General features: G+C 46.0%; 2 protein-coding genes across 5 annotated transcripts; one reads left to right on the top strand and one right to left on the bottom strand.

Annotated features, from left to right (window-relative positions):
- Positions 1 to 428: 428 nt before the first annotated feature.
- LOC130141380 (uncharacterized) lies at positions 429 to 6,293 on the top strand. 4 transcript variants are annotated; one of them, XM_056322340.1, is made up of 6 exons: positions 1,312 to 1,614; positions 2,496 to 2,555; positions 3,211 to 3,342; positions 4,408 to 4,551; positions 5,573 to 5,633; positions 5,819 to 6,062. In XM_056322340.1, exons 1-6 carry the CDS (start codon positions 1,450 to 1,452, stop codon positions 5,920 to 5,922), a joined length of 666 nt encoding a protein of 221 aa, XP_056178315.1. In that variant the 5' UTR covers positions 1,312 to 1,449; the 3' UTR covers positions 5,923 to 6,062. The 4 variants fall into 4 exon arrangements, with proteins under 4 accessions (XP_056178307.1, XP_056178298.1, XP_056178320.1 ...); XM_056322332.1 differs by lacking the exons at positions 4,408 to 4,551; positions 5,573 to 5,633 and adding an exon at positions 429 to 758 and having other exon boundaries at positions 1,446 to 1,614; positions 5,819 to 6,293; XM_056322323.1 differs by lacking the exons at positions 4,408 to 4,551; positions 5,573 to 5,633 and adding an exon at positions 430 to 758 and having other exon boundaries at positions 1,361 to 1,614; positions 5,819 to 6,293.
- A 10,496-nt stretch (positions 6,294 to 16,789) lies between these two features.
- RAB33B (RAB33B, member RAS oncogene family) lies at positions 16,790 to 26,946 on the bottom strand. Its single transcript, XM_056328578.1, has 3 exons — positions 26,938 to 26,946; positions 25,246 to 26,487; positions 16,790 to 19,705 (listed from the first exon to the last, which is right to left on the bottom strand). Exons 1-3 carry the CDS (start codon positions 26,944 to 26,946, stop codon positions 19,262 to 19,264), a joined length of 1,695 nt encoding a protein of 564 aa, XP_056184553.1. The 3' UTR covers positions 16,790 to 19,261.
- Positions 26,947 to 27,430: the final 484 nt, after the last annotated feature.

A 27,430-nucleotide genomic window follows, 5' to 3' on the forward strand; every position in this document is an offset into this window, starting at 1 on the left:
GGTGAGTGCTTGCTATGGGCTTACACTGTCCCCAAACCCAGCAGCGTTGGGAGGTGATGCAGTGGGCTGGTTTCACCCAGCCCGGCTGTGTTCCAGGGTTCCAGCCCAGGCCAGCCATCTTTTGCTCGCAACACGGAGGTGGCGTGGGTTTACCTAAAGAAATGATAGCTGACCTATTCATTGATTCCTTAAAAAAAGGGTCGGCATGCTTCAATGCGGTGCTTGTGAGGGACGGCTTTGACCGGAGGTGCTTGGGTGGGTTCTGCTGCCGCCTTCCCGGCGGAGAGAGGCCCCGGGGTGCCGGAGCAGCCCCTGCCCGTCCGTCTGCGCAGGCTGGCCGGGGTGCCGGAGCAGCCCCTGCCCGTCCGTCTGCGCAGGCCGGCCGCGCAAGTCCCCGGCAGCGCACACCGAGGGGCTGCGCCCAGCCCGGGCACGGCCTGTCCCGCGGAGCGGCCCGCAGGCCGCAGCCGAACAAAGGCAAAATGCCCGCAGGGCGCGGGCGGCCCTCCCGGCTCCGCGCAGCGCCGGCCTCTCGCCGCCGGGGCCGCCGTGTCCTCGCAGGGGCGGCGGGGCCCTGGGGGGAGCAGCCCTGCACCGTGTCGGCGCGGCGGAGCCGCTCCCAGCCTTTCCGCACCGACTCGGAACTTTCTTCTCCCGGAGGCGGAGCCGGAGCTTCGCCTGCACCTGCCCCGCCGGAGGGGCCGCCCGGAGCCACCGCGCAGTAGCGCCGGGGAGGGCCGGGCCGGGCGGGGCCGCAGGTGAGGAGCCGGCGGCGGGGCCCGGGCCCCAGCTCCAGCCGGGTCGGGGGGGGGGGGGGCGCGGGCCGGGCCCCTCGGTGCCTCGGCCGGGCAAATGGGGCGGGGGGGGAGCCGGGTGCCGGCCGTGCCCCCCCGCTCCTCCGCGGCTGCCCCTGCCCGCAGCGGGACCCGCCGCTCCCCGCCCCAGGCACGAAACCCGGGCAAACCTCTCGGGGCAGCAGAAGCCCGCAGGGAAGGTGGCGGTAGCGGCGGGGCCCGAAGCGGGCAGCCCAGGCGGCCCAGCCGCGGGAGGGGGATCCGCGCTGCCGGGGGGCGCGGGCCGGCCGGTACCCTCGCTGGGCGCTGACCCCCGTCCCCCCTGCCCCTCGTGTCCTTTCTGCCCCTTCCGTCATTTCTGTCCTTTCTGCCTCTTCTGTCCTTTCTGCTCCTCCCGCCCTTTCTGTCCTTTCTGCCCCTTTTTGCCCCTCCCGGCCTTTCTGTCCTTTCTGCCCCTCCCGCCCTTTCTGTCCTTTCTGCCTCTTCTGTCCTTTCTGCCCCTTTTTGCCCCTCTCGTCCTTTCTGCCCCTCCCGCCCTTTCTGCCCTTTCTGCGCCTCCTGCCCAGGCACCGCTGCTCACCCTGCCACCGGAGGAGGGCCAGGCCGCAGCAATCCCGGCTCCGCTGGCAGGGATTTCTGTGTGCCCCGCAGCAGGATGGATCGCTACCGGTACTTTATCTTCAACCAGAGGAGCATGGTGGTGCTGGGCCTGTTCCAGCTCGCCTTCAGTACCGTGTGCGTCGTCAGTGGGTTCATAGATGACATTTTCAGAACGGAGGCTCAGCTGGGCAAAACCAGAGCTCCAATTTGGGCCGGGATGGTAAGTGGCGCCTTATTTTCTGTGCTGTTTTGCAGTTTTTCCTCCCTGCCATTGCTACTACTCAGCTTGGGGTGGGAGGGAGGCTGGCTAGGACTTCTTGCTGGCTCTTCCCTGCTTTCCTGCTTTGAACCCAGATAATAAAAGTTTCCTTATCATGGCATAGGCAGGAGCATGCAAGCAGACTTCCCTGTGAAGGAGCTAAATAACATACATTTCTACTGGATAATGTAGAAAATTATCTAGTTTTCTAGATAACTAGGGGCCTAGTGGCAATCGACAGGGTTTTTTTGCAGAAGCGTAGTGACCCCAGAGAAGGCACCAAAGATTCAGAGGCGAATGCTTCATCCTCACATCAGTTAGATGAACATGTGGGTGATGATGGGTGTCCCACGCACAGTGCCATTCCTTCTCTGTAACACAGTGAGGAGCAGGCAGCGGGTATCCTCGCTGCCAGCGTTCGGTACCCCACTGGTGAGCCACGCCGCGAGGGCATTGGCACTCAAGCACTCCCTTCCATCCAGGGGCTGCCTGTCTCCTTTCATAGTTATCTTTCTTCCATCTACAAGATGCATAAGGACTTGGAAAAGTGTTGTGCATTGTTAGCACTTTAATCGGACTTATTTAATCATTTTTATTATTTGGCCAGAGCTGTGAAGCCAGTCAGAGGATTGCTGCTGTGGGGGGAGTGAGCGGGCAAGATGCATTTCATGCGGTGTCCTGCACCCAGGAGATGCTGCAGAGGAAAACAGAAGAAATCAGCAATTCTCTTTCCATTTCTGACCCAAGCCTTGAAAACAAGGGCTTTTCACCTGCTCTGTAGTAGTTTATCTTCCAAATCTAATACTTGTCTCCCAGCTACCAACTCCTTTTGTGTTCTGCAGGTGATGGGAGTCCCAGGCGTCCTGGCTTTGTTTTCCTCTCAGAGGAAGAATCCAGTCCTTGTAAGCTGGGCAGGGAGGTGGTTGGCTGCGTGTTTACAGGGCAGGGGCAAAACGTTGGGGCAATTGAAAACAGTTTTGGTAGGGAATGAGCTGGCTGGTCCTTCTGCAGGATTGAGAGCTTACTTCCTCGAGTTATATTCATAAAAGCTGCTACGTTCCTAAGCAAAAGGAGGATGCAGTGTTGCCCACTGCAGCAGACAAGTGCTGGCTCTAATAATAAGCAAAAATCTGTAAAAATGCTTGCTTCCAAATGCATTTCTTCTGGTGTTCCTTCCTGTTATGAAAAATTATGGACACTAAAATCAGAAACAAATTAATTGTCTTGCATTTCCTAGGCAGCCACGTAAACCCCAGGGGGGGGATATTGTTTATAAGTAAGAGATCTCTAAGAACAAAGTCTTTGGTTCAACTAGCACCTGTGGTTAAAGTTTAGGACCTAGTTGTATCTCAGAAATCCAGTGTCATGAAAACCTTTACTGCTCTGTGTTTGGCTTCCAGGTGGCTGTTGCTACCACTTTTTAGTGTTACGAGGGGTCAAAGGCTAGTGACTACAATGCTTGTCAGTACATTATGTCTGTATTAATTGTGTGGACTTGTCAGAGGATAGTTTTAATTTCTGCTCCCCTTCTTTACCTCCTTTAATTTCTCTCTCTAGGTGAACGTGCTGATAGTTGCCTCCATAATCTCTTGTATCGCCATTTTCATCATAATAGTTTATAGCTCCTTCACACTGAACTATGGTGAAGAGGAGGAGCCAAGTTCTGTCCCAGTCCATGTTATGCATACCGTAAGTATTGATATCATGCTTGTTACTGGGGAACATGGCTGTCTTAATCTGCAAATGCTACTAGGCGTGACTTAGAAACTGAAGCAGGCTTCCTGGATGCCTAAATCGGAAGTTTGAAGTGGTGCCTGGAGCAGAGCACTCGTTTAAAAAACGTTTGGGTAAGTTTATAGTTAAGTATCAGGTCAGGTACTGAAAACCACAAAACCCATCAGGGCTGGATAGATCTTCCATAGTTAACTCCTGCCGTTTGCTGCTGCTGCAGTATGGCTAGTGTTGGTGGCTATGTGCATGAGTACCCAGCTCGCGTAGACGCCCATCTGAGAAGCAGCTGCTTGAGAGCAACAGCTTGTCCCCGGAGACGTGCACACTAGGTGTGCGCCTGGACGCACTGCAGTTTTGCTGCTGCTGAGTGCCAACGGGTTTCGATTGTGCCAGGAAAAAGTCACGGTGCTGCTCGTGGAAAGGTGGTAGGTTGCTGGCTGTATCCCTGGTCTGGTTTGAGACAGCAATTGCTAGGCTCGAATCCTTTCCAGCGTGCACCTCAGGTGATAAAGTTAGGGCAGTTACAGGTCAGCTGGTTAAAAGTGGGTATTACTTAAAGCACGTCCTCCACAGTAAAGCTGAAAAGAAGGAATGAGTTAGCCCTTTTGTACCCTAGAGCTGGTACAAGCGATGGCTGCCTGTGGGGATTAGTTTATTGCAGGACAAACTGAAATATCAGGCTGCCAAGGGACAGGGTAGCAAGAAGACGTTTGTCATATTTAGTGTAAAGAGGAGCAGCCATTCCTTGGGTTTCTACTTATTGTTAAAGCTATTTCCAAACCCGATGATGTTGCGTGTTGTCTCACATTTGATCAGAAGCCTTATTTTACTGCTTGCTCTTTTACTGTTTGAGGTTCACACTTTGCTCGTTCTTCAGAGCACAGGAAGAAAAGCCTTAAATAGTGCTGACTCTGAATATCTCCTATGATGCCGTTGTGGTATACTTGCAGCCGTTGTGATATTTTTTTGGTGGAGAGCTTCAGTTTTTTAACACAGCTTTAACATCTCCTTTTCTGCTTGCAGTTCGTACTCAAAAAAGTAGTCAAGGGTGCTAACATAGCCATGCTAGTTGCATCTATCTGCAGTGCTTTTGTTGTGCTGGTGGTCACTTACTTGGGATGCCGGAGTCTTCCACGCTGCTCGTGCTATGACAGTGTAACTGGGATGGTGAGTGAGAAGTCCCGGGCACCCATTTATTTGTACTGAGTACAGATGGGAGGGGAAGAAACTGGGGAGAAAAGGTGTTGTTCTTCGATAAACCTAGCCTCAGCTCTACCTTGGTCATCCAAGGCTAATTCTGAGAAATAAGTGAATGTTAGAAGGGGTTTATACTGTTTGTATTTTTCTTTTTACTACCTCCCTCTTATTTACAGTCTTATTTACAGACCTAGCGTAAGTTTTCTCCATTTTCCAAACCATTAGTGCTAAAGCTACTGTGGTCCCAATTGCTATGAATTCCTGTTCTCCTCAAAAGCTGCTCTTTCTTCTCTCACTCTTAAACCAACAGTTGCTCCTGGTGCATCATTTTAAAGACTTACTGGTACTTACACGCCAAGATGCTTTATCTGTAGAACCGCAAATTCAGTAACAATTTACTGTGAAGGTAGTGAGGCACTGTCCCAGGTTGCCCAGAGCAGCTGTGGGTGCCCCATCCCTGGCAGTGCTCAAGGCCAGGCTGGACGGGGCTGGGAGCAACCTGGACTGGTGGGGGGTGTCCCTGCCCGTGGCAGGGGGTTGGAACTAGGTGGTCCTTAAGGTGCCTTCCAACCCAAACCGTTCTATGATTCTATGGTAATAAAAATATCCCCTGTACCACGTGTGAAGTGTAGGGAGGATGATGGCACCACATTTTACTGCTCAATTATGAGGACTCTTCCTCAAGTGATGGGGCACATGCTGCATGTCTCTGCTAAGTGAGCTCAGTAAATACCAGCTACTTTACTGGAGCAATTCTGATGGTATTAAACATGTACATCCGACCACCTCATTTGCTATTATTAATGGGTACAGGTTACAAGGCAGCTGTTCTTGACTAAAGATACCGAGTGTGTAATGTGAGGCTGCTTTAAACTTTCAAAATAAAACTTGTTAGGAGGAGTGGACTACACAGACTTTGTCAAGGAGTGCAGGTGTATCTTCTTGAACAAACTCACAGATGAGGTTTTTGATGGCATTGTTTCTTTCATAGGAATGGTTGCAACCTAGTGAGGACCAAAATCAGGCAGTGGAAATGGTTTGTGCTGTACAAAGTGAGTAACTTTTCCCCTCTGTGTATTTGGATATTCACCAGGGACGTGGAAGGAACATCCTGAATAAGCTTTACATCCCGGGCCAAAATCATGATAACCAAAATACTCCGAGCCAAAAGGAATGCAGGATTTTGTGCGAGTGTCTACAACAGGTTTAATGGTTTCCTTTTTCCTTCCCCACACAGGCCCTGGGGGCAGAATTTTTAACTTCCCAGATCGGTTTCCAGCCCAGGACGCAGACGCAGAGGAAGATGCATCCAAACCTCCACCATATATCAGAATGGCTTGAAAAAGTGGTCAAAGATTTTAAAGCTGCTGGTCTAAAAATGCGGCAGGGCAGTTGTAAGAAGTTCTTCATCTTTAAAGATGATTATGTACTTTTCCTTGTCCTTTTGAAAAACACACGGGAAAAGAGAGAACTACTGAATGCCCAATGTTCAGCAAAAATCACAGTGGAAAGGGGAGGATCTGCAGATGGTTTTGGACATTCAGACTTCGTGTAGTTAAAATACCTCATTGCCTCTGGAAAGCGTGAGCATTTTTTCCTCCAGGTTTTGTACTTAAATCATGTTTTATTCCGCTAGAATTAATCATAAAATTTGTCTAGCAGTGCTAGCCTTAGGCATACAAATGTTAAATACAATTAATTTTTAAAAGAAACTGGTTGTGGAGTATTTCCCTGCTCCAACTGCTGCCTCAATTTCTCCCCCTTAGCCAATGACTTGTTTGGATGATACGATAGTGGGTGAAGGATAATGAACGACCCACTTCGTTACTGAGCGTTGGAATGCTTTTCCTTTTCTTCTTGGCAGGGATGTGGGCAGGTGATGTTTATGATACAAAGCCTTGCCAATGCTATTCAGGTACCTCTGTCAAAATGTGAGTTCTGTGGGGTGTACATGTGTCGGTACAATTAGTTTTAGTGCTGAAGTGTAATGCTAGAGCGTGGCAGGAACTGGAATTGCAGTAGCTCCTCTTACAGAGTAACCTTGATACTCTGAATTCAATTCAGGTTTTTCTATTTTGACTTGGCAGTTGAAAGTTTAACAGTTTAGTTTTAAAAAATGCTTATTTGGGGGCCCATTCTGCTCAAATTTATTACAGATCTAGACCAAGGTCCTCTGCTGGGCGTTCTCTAGAGGACCTCTTGATTCTCTAGACCAAGGATACAGCTTCCAGTCAGCTCCCTTCATCTCCTGAGGTGCATAAAATTCCTGTATGTACTTTATGATTCACTTTCAGGCAGGCTTAGTGGTGTCTGTCAAGTGATCATCTTGCCTGTAGGCCCTGAGCATGAAGTGGTAGATTACTTATCCCATGATGTAGATTGACACAGCACGTTCATTTGAACAGGGCTTGGAAAGTAAGTTCCCGTCTTGAGAAAGTGCTGTGAGTAGTAGGATAAGTCATGCCCACCACGAGGCATGTAACTCCAGGAATGATCTTAGATAAGGTTTATTTTATTGCAGTATATAAGGTGCCTTTCCCATTCCCAAGAGAAGAGGGAATTAATTTTTTCTTGATTTTTTTTTTTTTTTTTTTTCTAGAGAGGGAAGTCTTTTTTGTAACACTAGTAAAGGGACTCTGACACCTAAATGAAGACCTTCACCTGATGAAAGTGCTATAGAGACAAAATGCCAGGCAGTCCTCTGAGTCCATGCTTATCACACATGCACTTAAAATGCCCTTGGTTCCAAAACAGCTTGCCACAGCTACATTATCAAAAATGAGCATTATGATGTGCAATTAATCCTGGCATATGCAAATTAGCAAATCCTGTCCAACTTCGTAGTCTCTTGGGGTTGGTGTGGTGCAGAGACGGACAGTTGGTTTCTATTAAATTATTTGTAAAACTCCTAGGACACTATATCTTCAGATTTTGAAGTTTATATTTGAAGATGATGTATACCTTTTATTGTCGTCTCAAACAGAAAAACGTCCTAAGCTGCGTGCTGAGGAAGTCCTAGTGGTCTCTGGCACCCCTTTGTACGTAAGATGCTTACCAAGCGTCTCGGTTACTGATATTACCCACTGAGATTATCAATGGCTGGAATTATGAAGACAGGTACTGGGATCAGGAGAGCGGCCCTAACCACCGTGCTCCCTCCGCAGCCCTCCCCCAGTCACACACTGCTTCCCCTGCTGCCGCGCTTTGGCCGGAGGAGCTGCACCCATCCAGCCCTCGGTGCTCAGGCCAGCAGTTCAGCTCAGGGCTGCAGGTCCTACTCCAGCAACCGGTACGCTGACTGTGCGCCATGGTAGCCAAAATCTTTCTGGCTTTGGCTCCAGATACCTTCATGCATTTGCCTACACCAGCCAAAACACAGTTGATGTCACTGTGGATGCCCATTTGCAGGTATCAATATTTGAATTGCTGTATTAAAGTGAATATCAAACATTGTAATTGGAGAAGTGATGCTATTTCTTTTTCTCTGGTGTAATGCCTGTCAGCAAGCACCAAAACACTGAACGTGACTGCTTTATCCTCAGATACTTCTAGCGTAACTCCAAACAGACTGCAATTAAATGCTGGAGTTTTTCTCCTTGATTAACATTAATGGCTGTTCTTGTACGCTAAAAGAAAGTAAGACTCCCTGAGAGGTTATTGTGATTACTAATAGCTAAAAGCAGTGTGGCTTGCTTCTCCTTTAGTCTAAAACAGTTTCTGCTTTTGAAAGGAGAAAATTTCTAGAAGTAGCTTGTTGCTGAAATGCCCTGCTCGGCCACAAAGTGCACGGCTCAGCCACTGCATGGGCTCCGGGGGGAGGGAATGGTCCCATCCAGAAGTGCTACCCTGTACTAGTCACTGCAGCCGGAGGTGGCACGTACCCAGTAGAAGTCCACAGCCTTTGTCTGCTGGTTGGACAGAGCAGTCAGCTGCTCTTGCAGCTGTGCAGAGAACGCGCTTTAGCAGTGGACGTGGCCGTCCTGGGTTAACGGTTGGACTTGATGGTCTCAGAACTCTTTTTCAACCTAAATGATTTTATGATTCTGTCCTATATGTTACTAGTCTTTTGTCTGAAAGCAGGACTGTTTCCATTGTCCCAGAAGGATAACTGCTGAGGTGAGGGTAGAAGATCCTCAGCTGTCCTGCAGGGCGTGTGTGACCACAGCTGGTGCAGGCCAGGTCCTGTTGGCACAGCTGTGAGGAACAAGCCAAGAACCCAACCCCTTTCTCCCGGCCAGCTTTGAGTTCTCCATCAGGGACACTTAGTGACGGGCAGCCCCCTGCCAGCACGGCCGGCACTCCTTTGGCTGTGAAGCAGCCTTAGCAGCAGATACTGAAGTAAGCGTGTAAAAGAGAAGTATGCTCTATGCTACTTCTAAATAAAAATGTATGTCATTGATCCAGCAGCAGCTATAAAGCCCTTGATGGCCCTTACTTCTTTTTATAGGCCTTCCAGTGGTGTGACTAAGATCACTTACGGACCCACAATTTCAACAGTTCTTTCTACAAAAGGAGAGTTTCTAGAGAAGAAACAGCTGCAATATGGAAATCGGTGGAAACTGCATACCAGTTCAGCGACACTCCCTCTAATGGGTTAGCATTGCAGAGAATATATTCCTGATTGCAGCTTCCATTGCTATATTTAGTGGCCCGTTCTGCGTGCTGCGTACGGTGCCTTCCCAGAGCCTGCCCGTATCTCTGGGGATGTTTCATGGTTTGCGTCACCCCCAGCTTTCACTCGTGGAAGTTGGATGGATTTTTATTTATTATGCAAACACACATCCATAGTGCCTCCAGAAGAAATAGCCTTGTTCTTTGTTCCCCACAGACTTCTCCTCACTGGCAAGATCCCAAGAACTGAGCCGACTTCCCTGTTCCTTCCTGGCACTGCAAGATTTCCCCTTTGGGATGGGCAAAGGCCGGTGGCTGCTGGAGGGAGGTATGGTCATGCATGACGTGGTGGCAGTCTGTGTCGAGGGGTGGGTGTAGCAGCGGTTGCATCTCAGCATGGTGCCTGTAGAATAAGGCAAGCAACGCCCAGGGGAAAAAAAATAGAAATTCCAGGTTCCACCTGAGCCCAGAGCTTGTTCTGCACCCAAACACCCTGCACCCGTGGGTGCTGCCCCTTAGCCACAGGTACCTTATGCTTCACCGCTAGGAAATGGAAATAACTTAGCATTTTGAAGATGAATAATGCAAACGTGCCTCAAATCTCCTGGACGTCAAACATCCAGCGCTTTTCTTGGGTGTATGAGAAACTGGCAATCTAACCTGAGCAGCCTGCAGGCAGGACACCAGCCCCTTGCTTTTGCATAGATTAAGGACCCCAGTTATGCATTCCTGCATGACAAAATTACACAAACACCAAACACTCCGTGCTCACCTTGCGTAGACATTATTTGTATTAAGGCCAAGATGAGGCATTTAGGTCCAAAAGCGGTTTGCTATTTTGAGTAAGCTTAGCCAAACGTTTCCCTATTCCCTGGCACACAAAATCCCCAGGCTACAGAAGCCAGGGCTGGGCTGCCAGCCTCTCCATTAGCAGTGGCCAGTTAATCGCAGGCCTTAATCAGAAAGTTAATCAGGGAAGCTGGTTCTGTGAGTTAACATTCAACTAAGGGCAAAGTATTTACTGAAACTGTTTCCCACCAGAAAGGGCTAGAAAGTGCCGAGGGACGAGGGGAAGAGGAGGGGTCTGGATCACTGGGAGGATCAGAGAACTGTTTCAGGTAGTTTTTGGGTTTTTGTTGGTTTGCGGGTTTTTTTGTAACTTCACTTCCAGTCCTGTAATACAACACTTACATCACCCTGTCTGACAGGAACATTTTGCTTTTTTTCTCAGCCTTGTTGGGTAACAGAAATGGTTTCAGACTGATACGGCATGCGCTGGACACTGCTTGCTACCGGTATGTGTGTTTAGTCTCTCTGGCCCTCACCCCTAAGGCAGTTTGCAGGCTCCAGGTACACATGGTAACTAACAGCGTGTGAGTATGGGGAAAAGTTCTTGGGCTTTAACTTGAGGAGGGGAAGCCTGCCATAGCAAACGGCATTTCTCAGCCTTCCCGAGCAGCTTTTCCGTAGAGGTAGCAACTGCTTTATTCTGCACATCTTTGGCTCAATCTAACTATAAAGGTACACGGTTTCACTTGCACGTTTTGGGCTGCTGCAGTAATGTCTTTTTTTTTGTTGTTGTTGCAGCTTTGGTTCTGCCAGGAACATGTGTGTACTCTCTAACTGATATGCTATTTATATGTCATCTTACTTTAAAAAACAAAATTTTTTTGGCTTATATATTGTGTTTCACCTTCTGACTTCTGTCCGCTACATGTTTTCAAATACACTCATCACACTTTTTAGAAATCAGTATATGTTGCTGTATGTATAGTGTTTATACTGAAACGGAGTATGCAAATATTGTTAATCCCTTGCCCCCCGCCCCATAATCATGAGACTGATTTAGGGTTACAGCTTTCTCTGCCCTAACGGTATCTCATAGGAGTCACCTGTGTGCCTCTTGTTTTGCCCTGCGCAAGCAGCCTGGCAGCTCTGACTGACCCAAGTATTTGCTACATCAAACAGCCCCTCACCCATAAAGCCCAAGAGCTGGAGCTTTAAAGCAAATGCTGGCACCAGATTCCCACAAGTGCCACGTACCACAGGGTCACCTCACCGCTGTAACAAAAAGTTGTAATTCTGTACGACACTGCATTATGATGCCAAAGCATGCATGCTTATGGTGGCCTTAATATAGATATGTGAATAGACGTATTTTCTGATCATTGTTTTATACCTACGGAATGCATCTCTTTTATATGTTGTTATCTATCGCCATGCATAAAAATGAAATACACCTATTTAATGAAAGCTGAAACTTTTTAATTGAATGATTTCCCTTCAGATGCAATTTGCGAACAGCACCAGCCCAAGCCTCAGAAGCCGCTCAGGGGCTGCCAGGATTGTGCTTTTTAACGGCAGCATCACAGTGACTCAGACATTAGCTCAGTATTGAGGTTAGTACTTCATGGTAGTGATGAGGATGAATAATCATATGCAGGAACTTGAAAACCCCCTCTGATTAGCAAATGGGTTTTTTTTATCCGCAGCTGAATCTTTAGTTGCTGAAGCCAGGAGCCCTTCATTGCCTCTGATTTATGAGTGGGTTAAAAATATCTTGAAGTAAATGGCATAGCTGTTTCATGTATTTTAGGGTCAGTTTAATCTTTTTCTCATTCTCATTAGACCCTTCCTGGTCTAAGCAAAGCACCAGGGGACAGAGGACTGCACAGGACAAGAACAGCAGCCCCTCAGCACCCCTGAGGGCTGTGCGTTTTCCTGCCCAGGGGTGGCTGTGAGGGGGGTGGGGGTGGCCAGGCTTTTACATAAAAGTACCTCAACCGTTCTGCAGCAGCCCCAAAGCCGAGCCTGCCTGCCTCAGCCCTGGGGAGGGCATCAGCCTTGCCGGGAGAAGCACGGGCAGGTGAGGCAGGGCTTGAGGGGTGTCCCCTGGGTGGGCAGGGGCTGGGAGACACAGCCAACCAGGCTTTACTGGCCAAAAGCTAAAAAAAAAGTCCCCAACCCCAAATGCTTAGGAACGAGTGTCAGTGGAGGGTCAGCACATAACATGCTGCCCTACTCCACCACCAACTACTTGTAGCTTGGAACCCCCCACCTCCCACCCGTGGAGTCAGATGCAGAAAGAAATTCTCTTCCATTAATGTGTATAGGGTTTTCTTCTTAAACCTTCAGAAAATTCTAGCAGTCCGACCATCCCAGGGCCAGGACTTCCAGTTTAACTGTCACATAAAAGACAAAACACAATTTTGCTTAAACTTGTCTTCTGACAGCTTCACTCAGTGGCGCTAAGCTTTGGTTGATTATTTTTTTTTTTCCCCCGTTGCTGACTGTTGAAGATGGGGTTTTTAAATGCATTCAGCAGCCTGCACATTCCCAGCATCCCAGTGTTAGCCTGCTGCCACACAGGGAGGGGGGGAAATAAGCGAGCTGAAGGAAAGCCTTTCCAGCTCTAGGGGTCTGCACTCCAAGTGACAACCACTTAGCCATGGGAGAGGAGAAATGGCCTTCGAACACGGCCTCTACTTTATGACATGGGATTTAGATGCACAGAATGGTGTTTTCAAAAGTAAATAGCTAAAAATATTCATTAACAGGGGGTTTACCATATTGCCTCACAACAGAGCTGTTTTCCTGCCTGTGACCTTTCCAAAGGGGCAATGTAAACAGTAAAAAATCTAAAAAAAGGGGGAAAAAAAAGGAAGTACTTTGCTAAGATCACAGTCTTATGACTTTTTGTACGCTCACATTTACACTAGTTGTCTCTTTGTATTTAACACCTCTGTGTGTGCCTGCATGTGTGTGTGCATGTATGTGTGTATGGAAAATATCAGTTGTAATCACACAGCTCTGTCGGCACTGTGTTGTTGTGATTTTTGGATGCTTATGGCTATGTCTATGCAACACACCTCTTTTCCAGGGATTTGATGGCATCTGAAAGAGGAAGTCTATTTAAAAAGGAGCTTATAAACTGTTAGAAAGACAACGCTTATCCTTTTTTTTAAATTTGACACTCTGTGTACCTCCTGCTGAAAAATATTAGTACAAGCAGAAAGAAAACAACCCCACCGTTATTTTCCAAAATTAAGATCTGTCTGTCATCTAATGTACTGCTTTTACTCTCAAACACAGAGGCAGGGCTGCTGCTTCCAGCTTGCACCGCAAACTCTTTGCAGTGCTATAGAGCTGGTTTGAACCAGGACCTGATGTGCAGTGACTGTACAGAAAGATGGATTATGATGAGCAGATAAAAGAAGAGAGAGGCCCCTTGGGCTCTTTGGTGTTGTCAGATATAGGTGCTTTTCCTTGATGCTCTGGGAACATGTAACTACCTGAAGGTTCTGGTGGGGATTTTGTTGTTGTTGTTTTAAAATATATAAGCAAAAGCAAAAGTCTGTTTCTAAACTCCACCTCTTAATGGAAACACAGACTGTGAGGCCCAAGTGTACCCTGCAGGTTTCAAAATAAGATGCAAGTGGACAAGAATCCCAAACATGCTTCCCCTTGCCTCTTTTTTTTTTTTTTTCTTTTTTTTTTTTTTTAGGATGGCCCGTTTATTTCAAAGCCAATCTCATTATAATTAATTTCAGGGAAGAGAGAACAGGCTACTTCTTTTAGAATGGTTGATCCTGGCATTACCAGCTCTTATACACCTGATGGTCAAGTGAGTAGCAAGTTTTGCTATCCTCCCCCCAAAAAATCACCAAAAAAAAAGGGGAGGAGGGGGAGGGCGGCACATTTGTTAAATGCCGTGTGCCAGTCTGCTGGGTGGCTTTCTGAGCCGAGGGCCGGTGAAGCTGCTGTCGCTGCTAGAAGCACTGAACAGCCCTTTCCACGGGGGTGAGCAGAGCCCAAGCCTGGAGCGCTGCTGCTGATGCCAAGGTACAGTCAAACAGCGTGTGCACTGCTCAGCCTGCCTACCCTTAGAGTTTGTCTGACGTTCTCACTCTTAGTTGCAACTACAAGCTGTGCCTCTGGTCAATGATCACTGCTGTACCTCGGTTCCCAGGCCTCCGTCACTTACATCAATTCCAGGTTGCTTTTCAGGGAAGAGAAGAGCAGGATGGGGGGAGGATTATGAGTTTCTTGAGATGATCATTGGTATTGCTGGGAAATTTGCTTTTCATTCATTTTAAACGATTAGCTAAGCATTGTATCATTCCAGATGCGCATTGACCAGGGGTGATTCAGCAAAGGCAGAAAACAATACCCGGTGAGAGTACCTGCATGGAGCGGGATTATGTGCCTGCATGAGTGTCCCTGGATGGCTCGCAGCTTTGCCTGCCTGCCTTTGGGCTCTGGAAATATCTTCTGAACTACAAGGAGATGCCTTCAGCAAGTGCTTCAATAGGTGTCAGCCTCCACGAGGCTGGTTTTGCAGCTGGGAGGCTGTACAGAGCCCCAGGACGTCACTGGGAACCAGCAGCAATTCTTTCCCTCTCAATGTCACTTCACAGCTCCGGCTGACACCGCCGTTCAGCCAGATGAATGAGAGGCCTCCGCCGGGTACCCAGGGTGAAGAGGTATGGAAAAAACGCCAAACCTCAAACTTAAAACAGTGGGGGTTTTGTCAGTCTTAGAATAATGCCAATTTCTAACACTATCTACAACTTCAGATCTAAGATTACATGTCAGCTTGGCACTGATTTGCACAGAAACCCAAAGTGCCATTTTAAAAGTAACATCACTATTACTTTAAGACAACATGTGGCTCTAATTTTTGTCTGGGAATCAAGATATTGTGAAACATCGGTGAATGGCCTTGAAAGCAGAACTCTGGGGGTAAAAATAAAAAAAATAAGACCATTAGAACTACATATTCAGGTGGAAGTGAAAGTATTCACCAAGAGCGGATGAGGAATGGGACTTCCAATGAATTTATGAAAGCAGAAAGGTGCTGATGAGTGGGGGAAAATGTTAGTGCAGGGTTACAATTTAAAGATGAATGTTAGTGCAGGGTTACAATTTAAAGATGACAACTGTGCTGCATGGTAGAGGATGAATCAGGTAAGGAGAGCCTATGACCAGCTCCCCGCCCCCCCCCCCCCCCCCCCCCCGCCCCGGCCCACGATCAAATGTTATGGGAGACAAACACAGCTGTTTTTCATCCAAGAGTGATCAGGGGCATAGGCAAGTGTTACACTGATCGGGTTTGTCTTTATGCAGAACTCTGGTGTTTGAGGGATACCAGTTGCTGATGTTTTTTCTGCCATCCAGTTTTGCTGCCTGCAGGTGGGAAGCACCTGTGAGCCACAGATGAGCCTGGTAAAGGGCCAAGAGGGAGCAGGAGGCAGGACTGCCTCCACCTTAATTCTTGTATGGACTCCCACATTACGCCCGGCAAAGTCAGAGCTTAACTGATTTTTAGATCATTAAGCCAGTAAGATTAAAGTGAAAGCTATTACTTTCATCAGGGGTCCTCTATTCTCACTACATCTGGAAAGCTGTCTTTTAAAATTACTGGTTTATAAAGCTGGAAAAAGTGACAAGGGTAGAGCTATTTCATGTTTCAAATTCTTTAATGACTACCTGCTTTTAGACCCTTTATTGGATCAGCAATGTTTTGCTTTGGGGAGATAACAGTACACATAAAACCCCCATGTATTTTGATGCTGCTTAGTTATAGCATCATGACAAAGACGTGAGACAAAAAAAAAAAAAAAAACCAAACCAAGAAAGCCCTAATGCACAGTATGGATACTAGGACACATCTAGAGTTTGTATGTTGGTCTCTTGCCTTCCTAAGTAAGTAAGTTGAAAGTTGCTTTCTTCCCAAGCAGTGTGATGGAATAGCTCGTGCTGATCTAGGACAAGTGCTCACAACTGCAACGTGCTGTTGGTAGCCTACCGAGAGCCATTCTGGTCCTTCCCAGGGTCCAAAAAGCGCGCAGTATACGCATTCAACAGATTCTTTTAATCATTCAGTAAAATTAACAGCCTGTGTGAGCAGTGATGACTGTAATCATACTTAAAGACACAAATCATCTCAAAAAGGTGTTTTACCTTTTTGTTTTTAAAACACTATTAGGTGTGGAACCAGAAGAGGGGCATGAATAGGACAGTAGTGAAACAATATATTACACAAATTATTTAAGAGTTTCTTTGTGGGGAAAGGGCTATGAAATTTACCAAAAAGCCAGCTTAATTGAATTGAAGTCTTGCTGTGCGTGCCTGCACGTATACACATGTGTGCATGTGTACACATACAGAAACCTGCAAGACCAACTTCGGAGATAACAAAAAAAGCTCTTAACTTCACATACAAGTCAACTTCTATTTCTCAACATGAGGGGAAACTAAAAGAGTAACAGAGAAGACTCCTTTAATGTCTTGACATACATTCAAGGGTCAGCAACTCCTCGTTTTGTAACTGTTGTATCACTTCCCATTCTAGATCTGAAGTAAATTCTGAACATGCCTCTGAATCATCAGGTGGGTGCTTCAGATGCTTCAAAACAACTGAGCGCCATCCCAGCAAAGCACTGACAGCAGTCCAAGTATTGTGACAGTCTTTCACAAAACTGTCACCCACACATGCAGAAACTAGAAAATCTTTTCTTCTCCCTTACTTTTTTTAACAGATTTTACCATAAGATATTATACAATCATCCCTAGTATAATTATTGAAAACAAGCGATGACAGTTTGTGGCACAGCCAGTTTATTAGGTTTCTGGGATTGTGTCTTGCCCTCCCCCCCGACACATACAAAATCACCCAACTTTACAATTTGTTAAAGTGAAAATACATATATAAAGTATTCAGTAATTTTAACATCCATTTTGTGGACAGAACATTACCACTGAAAGCCAGGAAGCATACTGAATCCTGCATTAATGACCACATTACCTTTATGGCAGAACCATTAAAACATGCTTTGTGCTGAAGATGAAATTACATACTTAAACATTGTTTCCACACAATTTTCATGACGAGGGCCCTTATTTACAGGTTGTGAGTAACTCAAAGCTTAACAGGTTTGCAAATGTTGGCACTGGAGCGACATAATTTCCTTACCTCAACCCCCAACCTGACTGACTGACTTTAGAATTCTTCATTCTGTTTTTTTAATAAAAAAAAAAAAAGAACATTTGCTGATAATTATTATACAAACAGTTAAGATGGATCCTTTTGAAGGAGAAGGACTAAGGACATGAGTGAAAAACAAATTGTCCAAGAGGACTGTAAACCATATTTATTTACAATAGTATACACATAAATTTAAGATCAATCCTTTTCTTAAAAAAACATTAAGGACACTAGTGTTAAAAGCTGATTGTTGCTGAAAGGACTATAAACCAAATTCTAGTCATGTAATGTTTAGAATGAATACAAAAGTTCCCTTTTACAAATGTTTCCTAAACAAAATTACTGTCATGGCTGTAGCAGCTTTATACAGGAAAAAAAAATATTATATTTTGTTTAGATTCTTTTTAAATAACTTAATCATATTAGACGAAACTGAATGCTCTTTCTACATCTCAAAAAAAGTCAATGCATTTTTCTTTTGTCAGTACAACCTGCAATAGAATTACATCTTATTAATTGTAATAGTTTAAATACTATTAGTTACCTTGTTTCAGTAATTTGTTTCTAATGTGATCACTAGGGTGGCAGCTTCTGAACTAGCCCTTCTGTTTAGTTTCCAGTCAGCGTAGCACACTGCACATTGCAATTCTTCATTATTTCAATCCCTTCAAAAAATAAGTCACAAAACATTGTTTGACGTGGCACATGAAGTTGTAGATTGCATTCTGCAGCTTACATTTTGCTTTATGTAATTATGTGCAACCTAGCACCATTTTTATTATGAAACTTGACCTTCAGACAGAACTGAAATAAACGGCTGCAGTTCTGAGAACACAGAGGAAGATGGTTCTAGAGGAGTAATTTCCCGCCTCTGACCAAACACGTTACTAACTCACATTAGTAATGCCAAGGATGCCTCACATACAGCCATGACATTACACAAGCATGCTTTAGCTCAAAAATCTGTAATAAATTATGTATTTAGCAGATCTTCTCCATATTTCAAGATCGAATTCATTCTGTCTTCGGAAGTATTTTAAGGAAGTCCCATACCCCTAACATTCGTCCTAAGTATTTCCATCCCTAAAATATGTTACCAAGTTGGCTGTAAAAAGCTTTTTCCAAGCTATTTCAGAAGCATTTATCATCACTAAAATCCTCTGAAACCCTGTCTTTGAAAACCAGTATGCTTCTGCCAACTTCACTCTATTTTCTATTTACTTACGTGTTTTTACTTACCCTGGGACACTCAACTCAAACACAGCATCTTTAGAAACAAATCCTCATTGAAGTTTTAGTAAGGTCAGAGAAGTTATGGACAGTTACAGTCCCAAATTTACCCCAAAGCCTGTGCGACAGTACTTTCTGTAAGAAGGTATGCATAGTTTAGTTTTATGTAATAATTATGAAAAAGTAAGGAAGTTTTAAGTGGTCTAGAGGTAGGGACAAGTTTGTCAATTCTCTTACCATAGTCATGAAGAAACGGACAAAGTTTACAGTGGAATGACAGGCTAAAAGCTAGCAGTTTGCACCTACACTGACAGCCCAAAATTTATCTGACAGTCCTGGGTTTTGTTGATGGGGGTTTTTTTAATTATAACGGTATTTGCTTAACAATTTGGTAGCAATCACTGAATATTCCTTCATATGCTAAAAATCTCTCCACTTGCTGATGCAAAAGCATCGAGCTACCTGGCTGTCACAAAACACTTTCTCCCCTACACTATTTCAATGCAAGTAGCAATCAAAAATGTAAGTAAACTGGCTTACTATTTATAACCTTACCACAAGTGATGAAAACTATCTCGGGCAGCAAGATCTCAAGTAGAATTGCTTTGTCAAAACTTCACTTGAGAGTTTACTTTTCTGTATATTTATAGTGACACTTCAGAAAGAACAATTACAAAGTGCAAGAACATGGGATGGGCACATCTACACCAGAAAAAAAAAAAAAAAAACCAAAACACATTAAAGTGCCAAAAGAGATTCACTACAATTGCTACCAAAACCTGGAACTTTGCCAAGATCATAATTTTGAAGTATTTGCAGACAAGACAAGACGACAGCCGATAATAGTATGATTTAACACCAGCAGGTCATGGCAGGTTTTGGTTCAGGCTTTATATGTATTTCATCGCGATCTGGGGGTTGACTAAGCATTAATGGCTTGTGACTTTTAAGCTTGTGAGCCAGTGTCATAAATATGGCCTCCACGTGGTCATTGTCATTGGGGTTTTTGGCAGAGGTTTCAAATAATGGCATACTGTGAGTATCAGCAAACTTCTGGGCCAAGTCCGTCGGCACCTGAATAGCACTTCTCAGGTCACACTTATTTCCAACAAGAATCCGTGGTATATCGTTGGCAAGAAGGTGTTGTTTGCATTCCTCTATCCATGACGGCAGACTGTGAAAACTGGCAATGTTTGTCATATCATATACAAACACAACAGCATGTACATTCCTGTAATAGTGCTGCACCATGCTCTTTCTGAAGCGCTCCTGGCCTGCTGTGTCCCATAGCTGGATCTGAAAAGGGAAAGACAACAAGAGAAAAAAAAAAGTTTCATTAGTCATGCTGGAAAATGACCTGTAGCTAGGGTAGTCACACGATCACAGAAATCCACTCTTCTGAATTAATCATACTGAAAAGTTTGTGCTGAAGAAAACTGTTGCACTTTTGCTTTCAAAGCTGCTCACAACTGAAGCCAGGAAGAAATGATGATGCAACTTGATTAGAAATATGAATTTCTGGAAGTTTACTGGAGCATGTATTTTGTAAGATTTTTACAAAAACAAACCCTGAAAGTCTTGGCAACAGCACTTTTATTTGGAAAAACAACAGGTATTTCAAAGCACAACTCTTGGCTGACATGATTTTTTTTTTTTATTGCCAAAAGTAACATCATCTTCTCCAAAGTTTTGTTCTTACCATGAAGTTAACTACCTATTGTGGTACTACATGGAAATAGGAAGAAATAAAATCATGCACGAGTAACACCACCAACAACAAAAACAGGACAAAAATCTTTCTCTGCAGTGTATCTATTGGAATCAAACCCTTCTGTGATGAACCCCTATCTTCAGCTTATTTAATGCTTAAACTAGGATCGTGCTGTGGTTTGTAGTATCAAAGCATCCATAAAAGGAAAGCAAAATAAAAGAAAAAAATAATGCATAAACCTCCTGTTAGCTTGACATGTTTCCAGGTATGACCATTCTGTCCGAAATAGACTGAACATACTTGTTTGAAGCCTAGTCAGTGTAACGGACAAAAAAATTCAGAAGAACTTAAATGCTTCCAAACTTTTCAGATTCAGATTAAAACAAAACAAGCCTTGAAGCACAAGCAGATGCAAGCAACAACTAATTTTAAATGAATCAATCACCTTGGTATAATCGAAGCTTGGAGTCCTCAGACACGTAGAGTATGCAACAGATTTGTGCACTTATGGACACAGCGATATTTTAACAAACTTGCTCCCCAAGAGCCATGGGACTGTAATATACAGCCAGTTGACCTACGCCAGATTAACTGTACACTGTCAGAAATAGCGTGTGGCTCTATCACACGCACCTTAGTGATGCTGTTAATACTGAAAGTCAACATTCGATGTCTTGGGTTAAAGCTGACTCCTGTCTGCCTGTACAGCTGACCCCTGAGGGCTAAGGCAGTTTGATTAGTACCTTCAGCTTTTAACTTTTGAACAGAAAATGTCAGAAAGAAACGTTTCCTTCCTGAGAATGAAAGGAGTTTTTTTCTTGAGACTCAGAATTCAAGGAATATTAAATGTTCTGTAAATTATGAAGGTAAATTTAAAATTCAATCTGTTCTCATGAAAAGTACAGCTGCTGTCTTCCCTTGAAGAAACTGTTCTGCCATTACCATAGTTCCGCATTCCTTTGATCCAAACGTTTCAGTAAAACTTACTTAGAAATTGCAAGTGTCTTGAAAGTTGCCTTGTTTACCATTTTTACCAATGACTTTGATATTAAAAAGAAAAAAAGAAGCCCAAGTGCCAGGGAAATTTACAACAGCAAGAAGCAAAGATGCATCACAGATAGAGAGGAGGATTACAGTATCACATAAAAGCCTTTTGAAAGCTGGAACAGCAGAAATAGGGTAAAACTGAATAGAAGCAGATGCAGAGTCTCAATAACAGTGACTAATAATAAAGACTTTTTCCTACAAGTGCAGGATTCATCAGTCTGGAAACTATTAAAACGGATGATGATCCATACAGTAGTCAATCACAGGACATTATGATTCAGCAGTGTGATAGAGTGAAGGAAAAAAGTGATCTTTCAGGATGGTGTGACTTTTTTTGCAATGTTATCTTCAACCCTGGTCGTCCATTGTCAAGAAAAACTCAGACTGGAGCACGTGAAAATGCCAGTTACTGGTTTCATCAGGGGAACTGAGAATTTACATGAGATCATCAGAACAGCTTGGCTTCCGTAGTCTAGTCCAGTTATCGGCAGCTTCTGATCCACAGACTTACAAATATCTAAGTGCTTCTAAAAGGATCATTAAGATTATTAAGAAAAGCAAGGCAAGTTGCCCTAGCCTCTGATTGCAGAAAACAGCAGTCAGTTGCAATCCATCTCATTTTAGAGCGAGTACCCACTTTTTACACTCCAAACACAATTGACTGCATCTCCGTGGTCTGTTAAGGGAGTTACATAGGTACCTAAGTTTGGTTAAGATTCATTCACCTACCCTGATGAGAGATACTTCTAATTCTATTCACTTATAAAACATTACAAAGTCAGGAGACTCAGAAAATTGTCACCAATTTGGAATTTCACAAACTAAAAGAGAGAAGAAAGAAGCACGGACTGAAGTAATCCTTATGTTCAGACAACATAATGTTAAGGAATCACTACAGGTACTCTTGGAAAATGCTGTATCAAATTAATTTAAAGAGGGTGCTCATTTTCACAGGCAGCTGTGAGCTTACACTTCTCTCCCCAACTCATTCACAGAGCAGAAATCAGTCAAGCTTCAGTCAAGCACAGATCCGCAAGTGTATTGCCAGCCCTGGGTAGAAAAGGGGAAATTAAATTAAAGGTTTATATACCTTCCAAGTTAAGCTTAAACTACAGTTCCTCATAAACTTTATTTACATGCCACTTTCAAGCTTGAAGGGTATTATCTCAAATTAAAAATGTTGATATTCTTGGCATGGAATAATTTGCACTGAGAGGCAAATCCTTCCCCAAGACTGAAAATCTCAGTTTAGAAGTCTCTTTCTTCCTCTTACCAGGTGAACTTGAAGACACCATTCCTTTTCAGGCCCTGCAAAAAACATTTCCTCTACTGAAAAACAACACTGAAACTGTTCACATTAAGAGATGTGCATTGATGAATTAACATTAAGATTACCGTTTCATTATTAGTTCAACACTGTCCATCTTCGAGGGAGCACTTTTTTTTTTTTAGTAATATCACTGTAAAATACGTGATTTGAAAATTTGGTTTAACAGCATAATTAAGCTAATAGAACTGGGGATAGAAACACTTTGTCACACTCCCTAGGCAAGATAAATGGTACTTGAATATATTGACTCAGCTATCACCTCCCACCTTCTGACTCCTTTTTGTGGATCCAGAAAGGCGATTTTCTAAACCAGGGCTCTGTTAGCATGCTTGGTTTAGAACATGCTGGTAAAAACATAACTGTCCTTTATAAAGACAAAATGGTAAACTGTGTCTCCTTTTACAAGATGTGGGAGAAAAACTGCAAGAGCTCGAAGGTATAGATGACGACGTTTGGGCTTCCTGCTTTGAATTTCATTTGCATCCTCTGTGCTTTTAATGTAGGTCAGTAAAGAGTGACATCACTGTTTTCTTCGATTTTTCAATGGTTAAATCAATTTAGGAAGCGGAAAATTTAGAATGCCAAAAATTTGTTTGCTGAAAAATTTCATTTATTCATGACATCTAGGTATCAGTGTTTCATACAAAGCTGTACAAGCTGCAAAGGAATACACCTGTCCCTGTGTCTTGGAATTCTACACAATTCCTGTGTGGGAGACCCCCGGCTAGAAGAGCTATGCTTGTGTTCCTGCCAGTGACACAGCATTTTTCCAGCTGTGAGGGAAACACTCAGTACTGTAGCAGCACAAGAATGACCATCCAGCTGGCTGGGGGAAGGGAGAGGAAAGAAAGAGAAGATGCTATTTTATAATCTCCTTCAGCACAAGAAGAAAAATTCCCTTCAGGGCACAGCAAGAACAGCAGTAACTCTGTCCATCTGAGGTTCTCTCTTTCCTGGGTCAACAGGTGTTGCTGGAGCTGACTGCTACGAGCAGCGAGAAAGGTGAAGATGAGTGAGAGGAGGTGGCAAAAAACCCCAAAATTGTGCATACTTGACATCACATAGCATCCCTGTAAAAGCTAGAGTCCTAACCATAAAGTTTATCCCTTTTAAAGCCAAAACAGAACCTCCCACACAACAATGTGTCTCAAAAAAGCCTCCTTCAGTTGTCTGCCTCGCTCAACCAGAACTGGTATATTCAACAGGTAATATTCTCAAGAATGCAGCAAAACAACCTAGGACAACATACGTAACAAAATGGCACAATAACCTATGTGAAGCATCTCGGAACCACGGGTTAGGTTATATTCTTCTTCATTTCTCTCCAACAAAGGCTGGGCATAACCCAGAGGTGGCGAAAATGCCAGATGGTGCTGACAAGAAGATATCCCTCAGGAGGCCCTCTCCTCCATCATAGACACCAACAGAACTGGGAGTACAGAATCTCAGCTATCAGCCAAAGAAGCGCTACTCAATGGTTCTATGAAGAAAAGGAGTAGCAAACACCGTCTCATTTTTCTTTTTTTAGTTAAAAAGAAGGATAAGAGGTGGAAAAACCACAAGAGAAGGAAAGTAAATGGACTCACAGGCCCTCTGCGATTTCTTGAATCGGTAAGCAAGGAAAAACTACAGCTTTCAGCTACGTGACTGTAAGCTGTAATTACAAGGCCTGGCAGTAAATGCAGAAGTACAACTCCAAGACTACTGTTACTCCCTTTTTCTACGCATTATTAAACTTTGCCCATAGAAACAAGCCTCAATACAGAAGCAGAATGGGATTCTGTTTAAAACCGTGTTACTCCTAGTAAATAAACTGCATTTGCAAATAGCTAGCAGTCTGATCTGCAAATGACTGTTAGAATCACCACTAGCATTTATGTGTCTACCAAGCAGCCCAGGTATATTTTAAATACTTTTAAGATTTGCCTTACAATGCAAAAAAGGTAAAAGAGCATTTTTAACTCCCATCCAGTTTTTCACTGAATTTAGTTTTGTAAGACTAGGTGTTAGGTAAACCTGTAATCAGGAGTAAAAGCCAACGGTGAAATGTGAGCTTGGTATCCAACCTGTCACTGTCCAGTGCTGCACCGCTTTTGCCTAAACGTGCCACAAGCTTAACAGAGTCCTAAAAAGAAATAATTAAAAGTTGTAACACACTGCTATCACTGCTGCAGCAGTGCACTCCCGAAAAACGTTCAGTTTCTTAACCTGACGTTTTAAAAGCAAAACGTGCACAAACCGTGGCACCTGCAGAGCTTTGGACTTGAAGGTTGAGGCATATAAAAAACGTGGTCTGTGATAAACACGGAAGCAGGATTTCTGGGAGGCAACAAGGTGCTCACACCAGGCACAGCCAACACTGACACACCGGTACGTAAGCGATTCCCCGTTTTAAGAAGAAATTATTGATTAACCCCTGCCAGCAGCCGTGCAACGGTGTGGCCTACGGGAGGAATTCTTCATCGTCACGGAAACGTGATTGGGATGCGGGTTTTTACCAGCAGCAAGGCAAAACCAGCTTTAAGCAGAACTGTGGAGCAGACCCAGCCGAGACGTGACCCACCCGCACCGGGCGGCGGGTGCGGGAGCGCGGCCAGGCCCGTGCCGAGCGGGCCCGTGGGGCGCCCCCGCCGCCCCCGCCCCGTGCGGCGGGCAGGGCCCCCGGCGGCCGGCACCGGGCCGCGCTCCCGACGGCGGCCGCCCCACCGCGGCTCGCAGGGCCCCCCGCCCGCCCCGGCCCGGCGGTACCTTGATGCGCTCGCCGTCGATGGTGACGGCCCGCTCGCGGAAGTCCACGCCGATGGTGGCCTCGGTGCGCTGCGGGAAGCGGCCGGCGCAGAAGCGGTAGGTGAGGCACGTCTTGCCCACGTTGGAGTCCCCGATGACGATTATCTTGAAGATGCGGGAGCGGGCGGGGGGCAGCGCGCCGGGGAGCGCGCCGCTGCCCGTCAGGCTCAGCTCCAGCGAGGACTCCAGGTCGGCCGCCGCGGCCATCATCGCTCCGCGGGCCCGGGCGGGCCGCCTCGGGGGCGGGGGGCGCGGGGGGCACGGGGGACGCGGCCGCCCCGCTCTGCTCCTGCTGCTGTCGCCGCCGCCTCCCGGCGCGGCGGGCGGGCGCGCGCCCCGCGGTCCGTTAGCCGCCGCCCCGCGGGGGGGGGAAACGCCTCGCCCGCAGCGCGCGCTGCCGGTAGCGCCGCGCCCGTCCGCCCGCACGGCGCCACACGTCACGTCCCGGCTGCGCCCGGCGCCTGGGGCGGGGGGAGCTGCGTGCGCGCGGGAGTCTCGCGAGAGGGCGGTGCTGGCCGCCCATCCGCCAATCCCCGGGCGCGCTGCCCGCGCGCGCCAGCGGCGGCGCCGCCGAGGGTTAGCCGCAGGCCCCGAGGCGCCGGGCCGGGCCGGGCCGGGCGCGGCGGCGGGCGGGCGGGCTGGCGGCTGCCCCGGCGCCCGCCGCGCTGCTTCTGCGGCGGCAGCTCGGGCACCGGCGGGGCCCGGCAAGCGAGGTGTACCCGCACACCCTCCGGGAGCCCGCGGGGAAGCGGGAGCGGCCTGCCCTTCCCTCCCGTGCCGGAGGAGCACCGCCGGCAGGCCGTGTGTGTGAAGCGTTACCGTTGGTGAGGAGTAAACGAAGACGGGAGGCCTCACCGCAGTGCCCGGAATAGGCAGAGGAAGGCTGAGATCACGAGGGTTTATTTTTAATCGTGGGGAAGATTCTGTGTGATAATTCTGTGAGGCAGCTTGCGGTACGACCCGGACAGCCCGGGCTTCGCACTCCGGCACTGCTGGGCTCCGCAGGCCTGAGGCCGCCTGTGCGCTGTGAGGCAGCAAGGGGGACGCATCTTGCCCAGCCCCTGTGCCTTTGCTGCGCTCCAGCCTGACTGTTCTGCTGTCATTTAACGCAATGGCAGCAGGTTCATCCCTGACAGACACTCGGACCAGAAGTGATCGACGTATCTCACAATAAGAAGGGAAGTACAGCGTTGCCTTAAGAATCTGTTACTAAACTCACCAAGGGCATCGACCTAGGAGAGAGGTAGAATGTAGACATCAAATTTAAGCAACATCCACCAGCAAAAATTTTATGAAGGGCTTGACCCTACACTGAAGAGCAAATGTAGATAGCAGTAATTGAGAGAACTGTTACTCTTGACAGTAGCTCTCTGGCCTGCAAATTGATCGCTGGGCCGGGATGCCTAAGGTTCTGATCAGATACCTAATAACAGCCACTGGAAGTCCTCTTCTTCATCCTCTTACACATGCTTGTGGGCACTTGTGGCTTCTGCCTGCACAAATAAGAAATGATCCTTGGATCATTGCTCTCTATAGAGCAACTGCCCTGTGGCTGAAGGATAGTGCTTGGAGCAGCTTGTCATTGCTCATATATAAAAACAATAGGCTAGATTAAATAATAAAATGCCCTGAGTTCAGAGCAACTTCAGTTACAGTGCCCATCTTCTTTCTTGTTACTCCCTGTTCTCCCTCCCTTGCACCAACCTAACGGAAGATTTCAGAGAAGTGTCTCCACCTTGCAGCACTCTTCTAAGACAAGACGCCTTCATTAACGCTGTCAATAATTTATCCTGTCAAGAAAGAGTGATTTTGTTCTGGTGTGAAAGTAAGATCAAAGGAAGGTGAAAAGGTTGTGCCACACTTGAGTTCTTATTGTCCCTTCTACATAATTGCTCCTTTTTGCAGCCAGAACATAAAATATGTTTGGCAGAGGAGAAGGAGCACAAGCAAGCATATCTCTGTAGCGTAATGAAAAGCAGAGATAGCCTAATTCTAGTGAGGGATGTTCTGACTTGGGCTCTGGGTTAACATGCTAAAAGCAGAGTTTAAACAGCTGTTTGGGAGGGTTTGCCAACAGCTCATTTAACTGAGTTTGATCTGGCTTATGCCAAGAGGGCCAAACTGAGTTATAATTAGATCTGAGCTC

Source organism: Falco biarmicus, chromosome 1 (genome assembly GCF_023638135.1).
Source record: "Falco biarmicus isolate bFalBia1 chromosome 1, bFalBia1.pri, whole genome shotgun sequence".
In the NCBI taxonomy this organism is placed as follows: Eukaryota; Metazoa; Chordata; class Aves; order Falconiformes; family Falconidae; genus Falco; species Falco biarmicus.

Coding starts and splice junctions, on each gene's coding strand:
- LOC130141380 (XM_056322332.1), top strand. CDS start 1,450: ATGGATCGCTACCGGTACTTTATCTTCAACCAGAGGAGCATGGTGGTG. Junction 1,615..2,495: donor CTCCAATTTGGGCCGGGATG/GTAAGTGGCGCC, acceptor TGTGTTCTGCAG/GTGATGGGAGTCCCAGGCGT. Junction 2,556..3,210: donor AGAGGAAGAATCCAGTCCTT/GTAAGCTGGGCA, acceptor TTCTCTCTCTAG/GTGAACGTGCTGATAGTTGC.
- RAB33B (XM_056328578.1), bottom strand. Junction 19,706..25,245: donor TCGACGGCGAGCGCATCAAG/GTACCGCCGGGC, acceptor TTCCCTTTTCAG/ATCCAGCTATGGGACACAGC.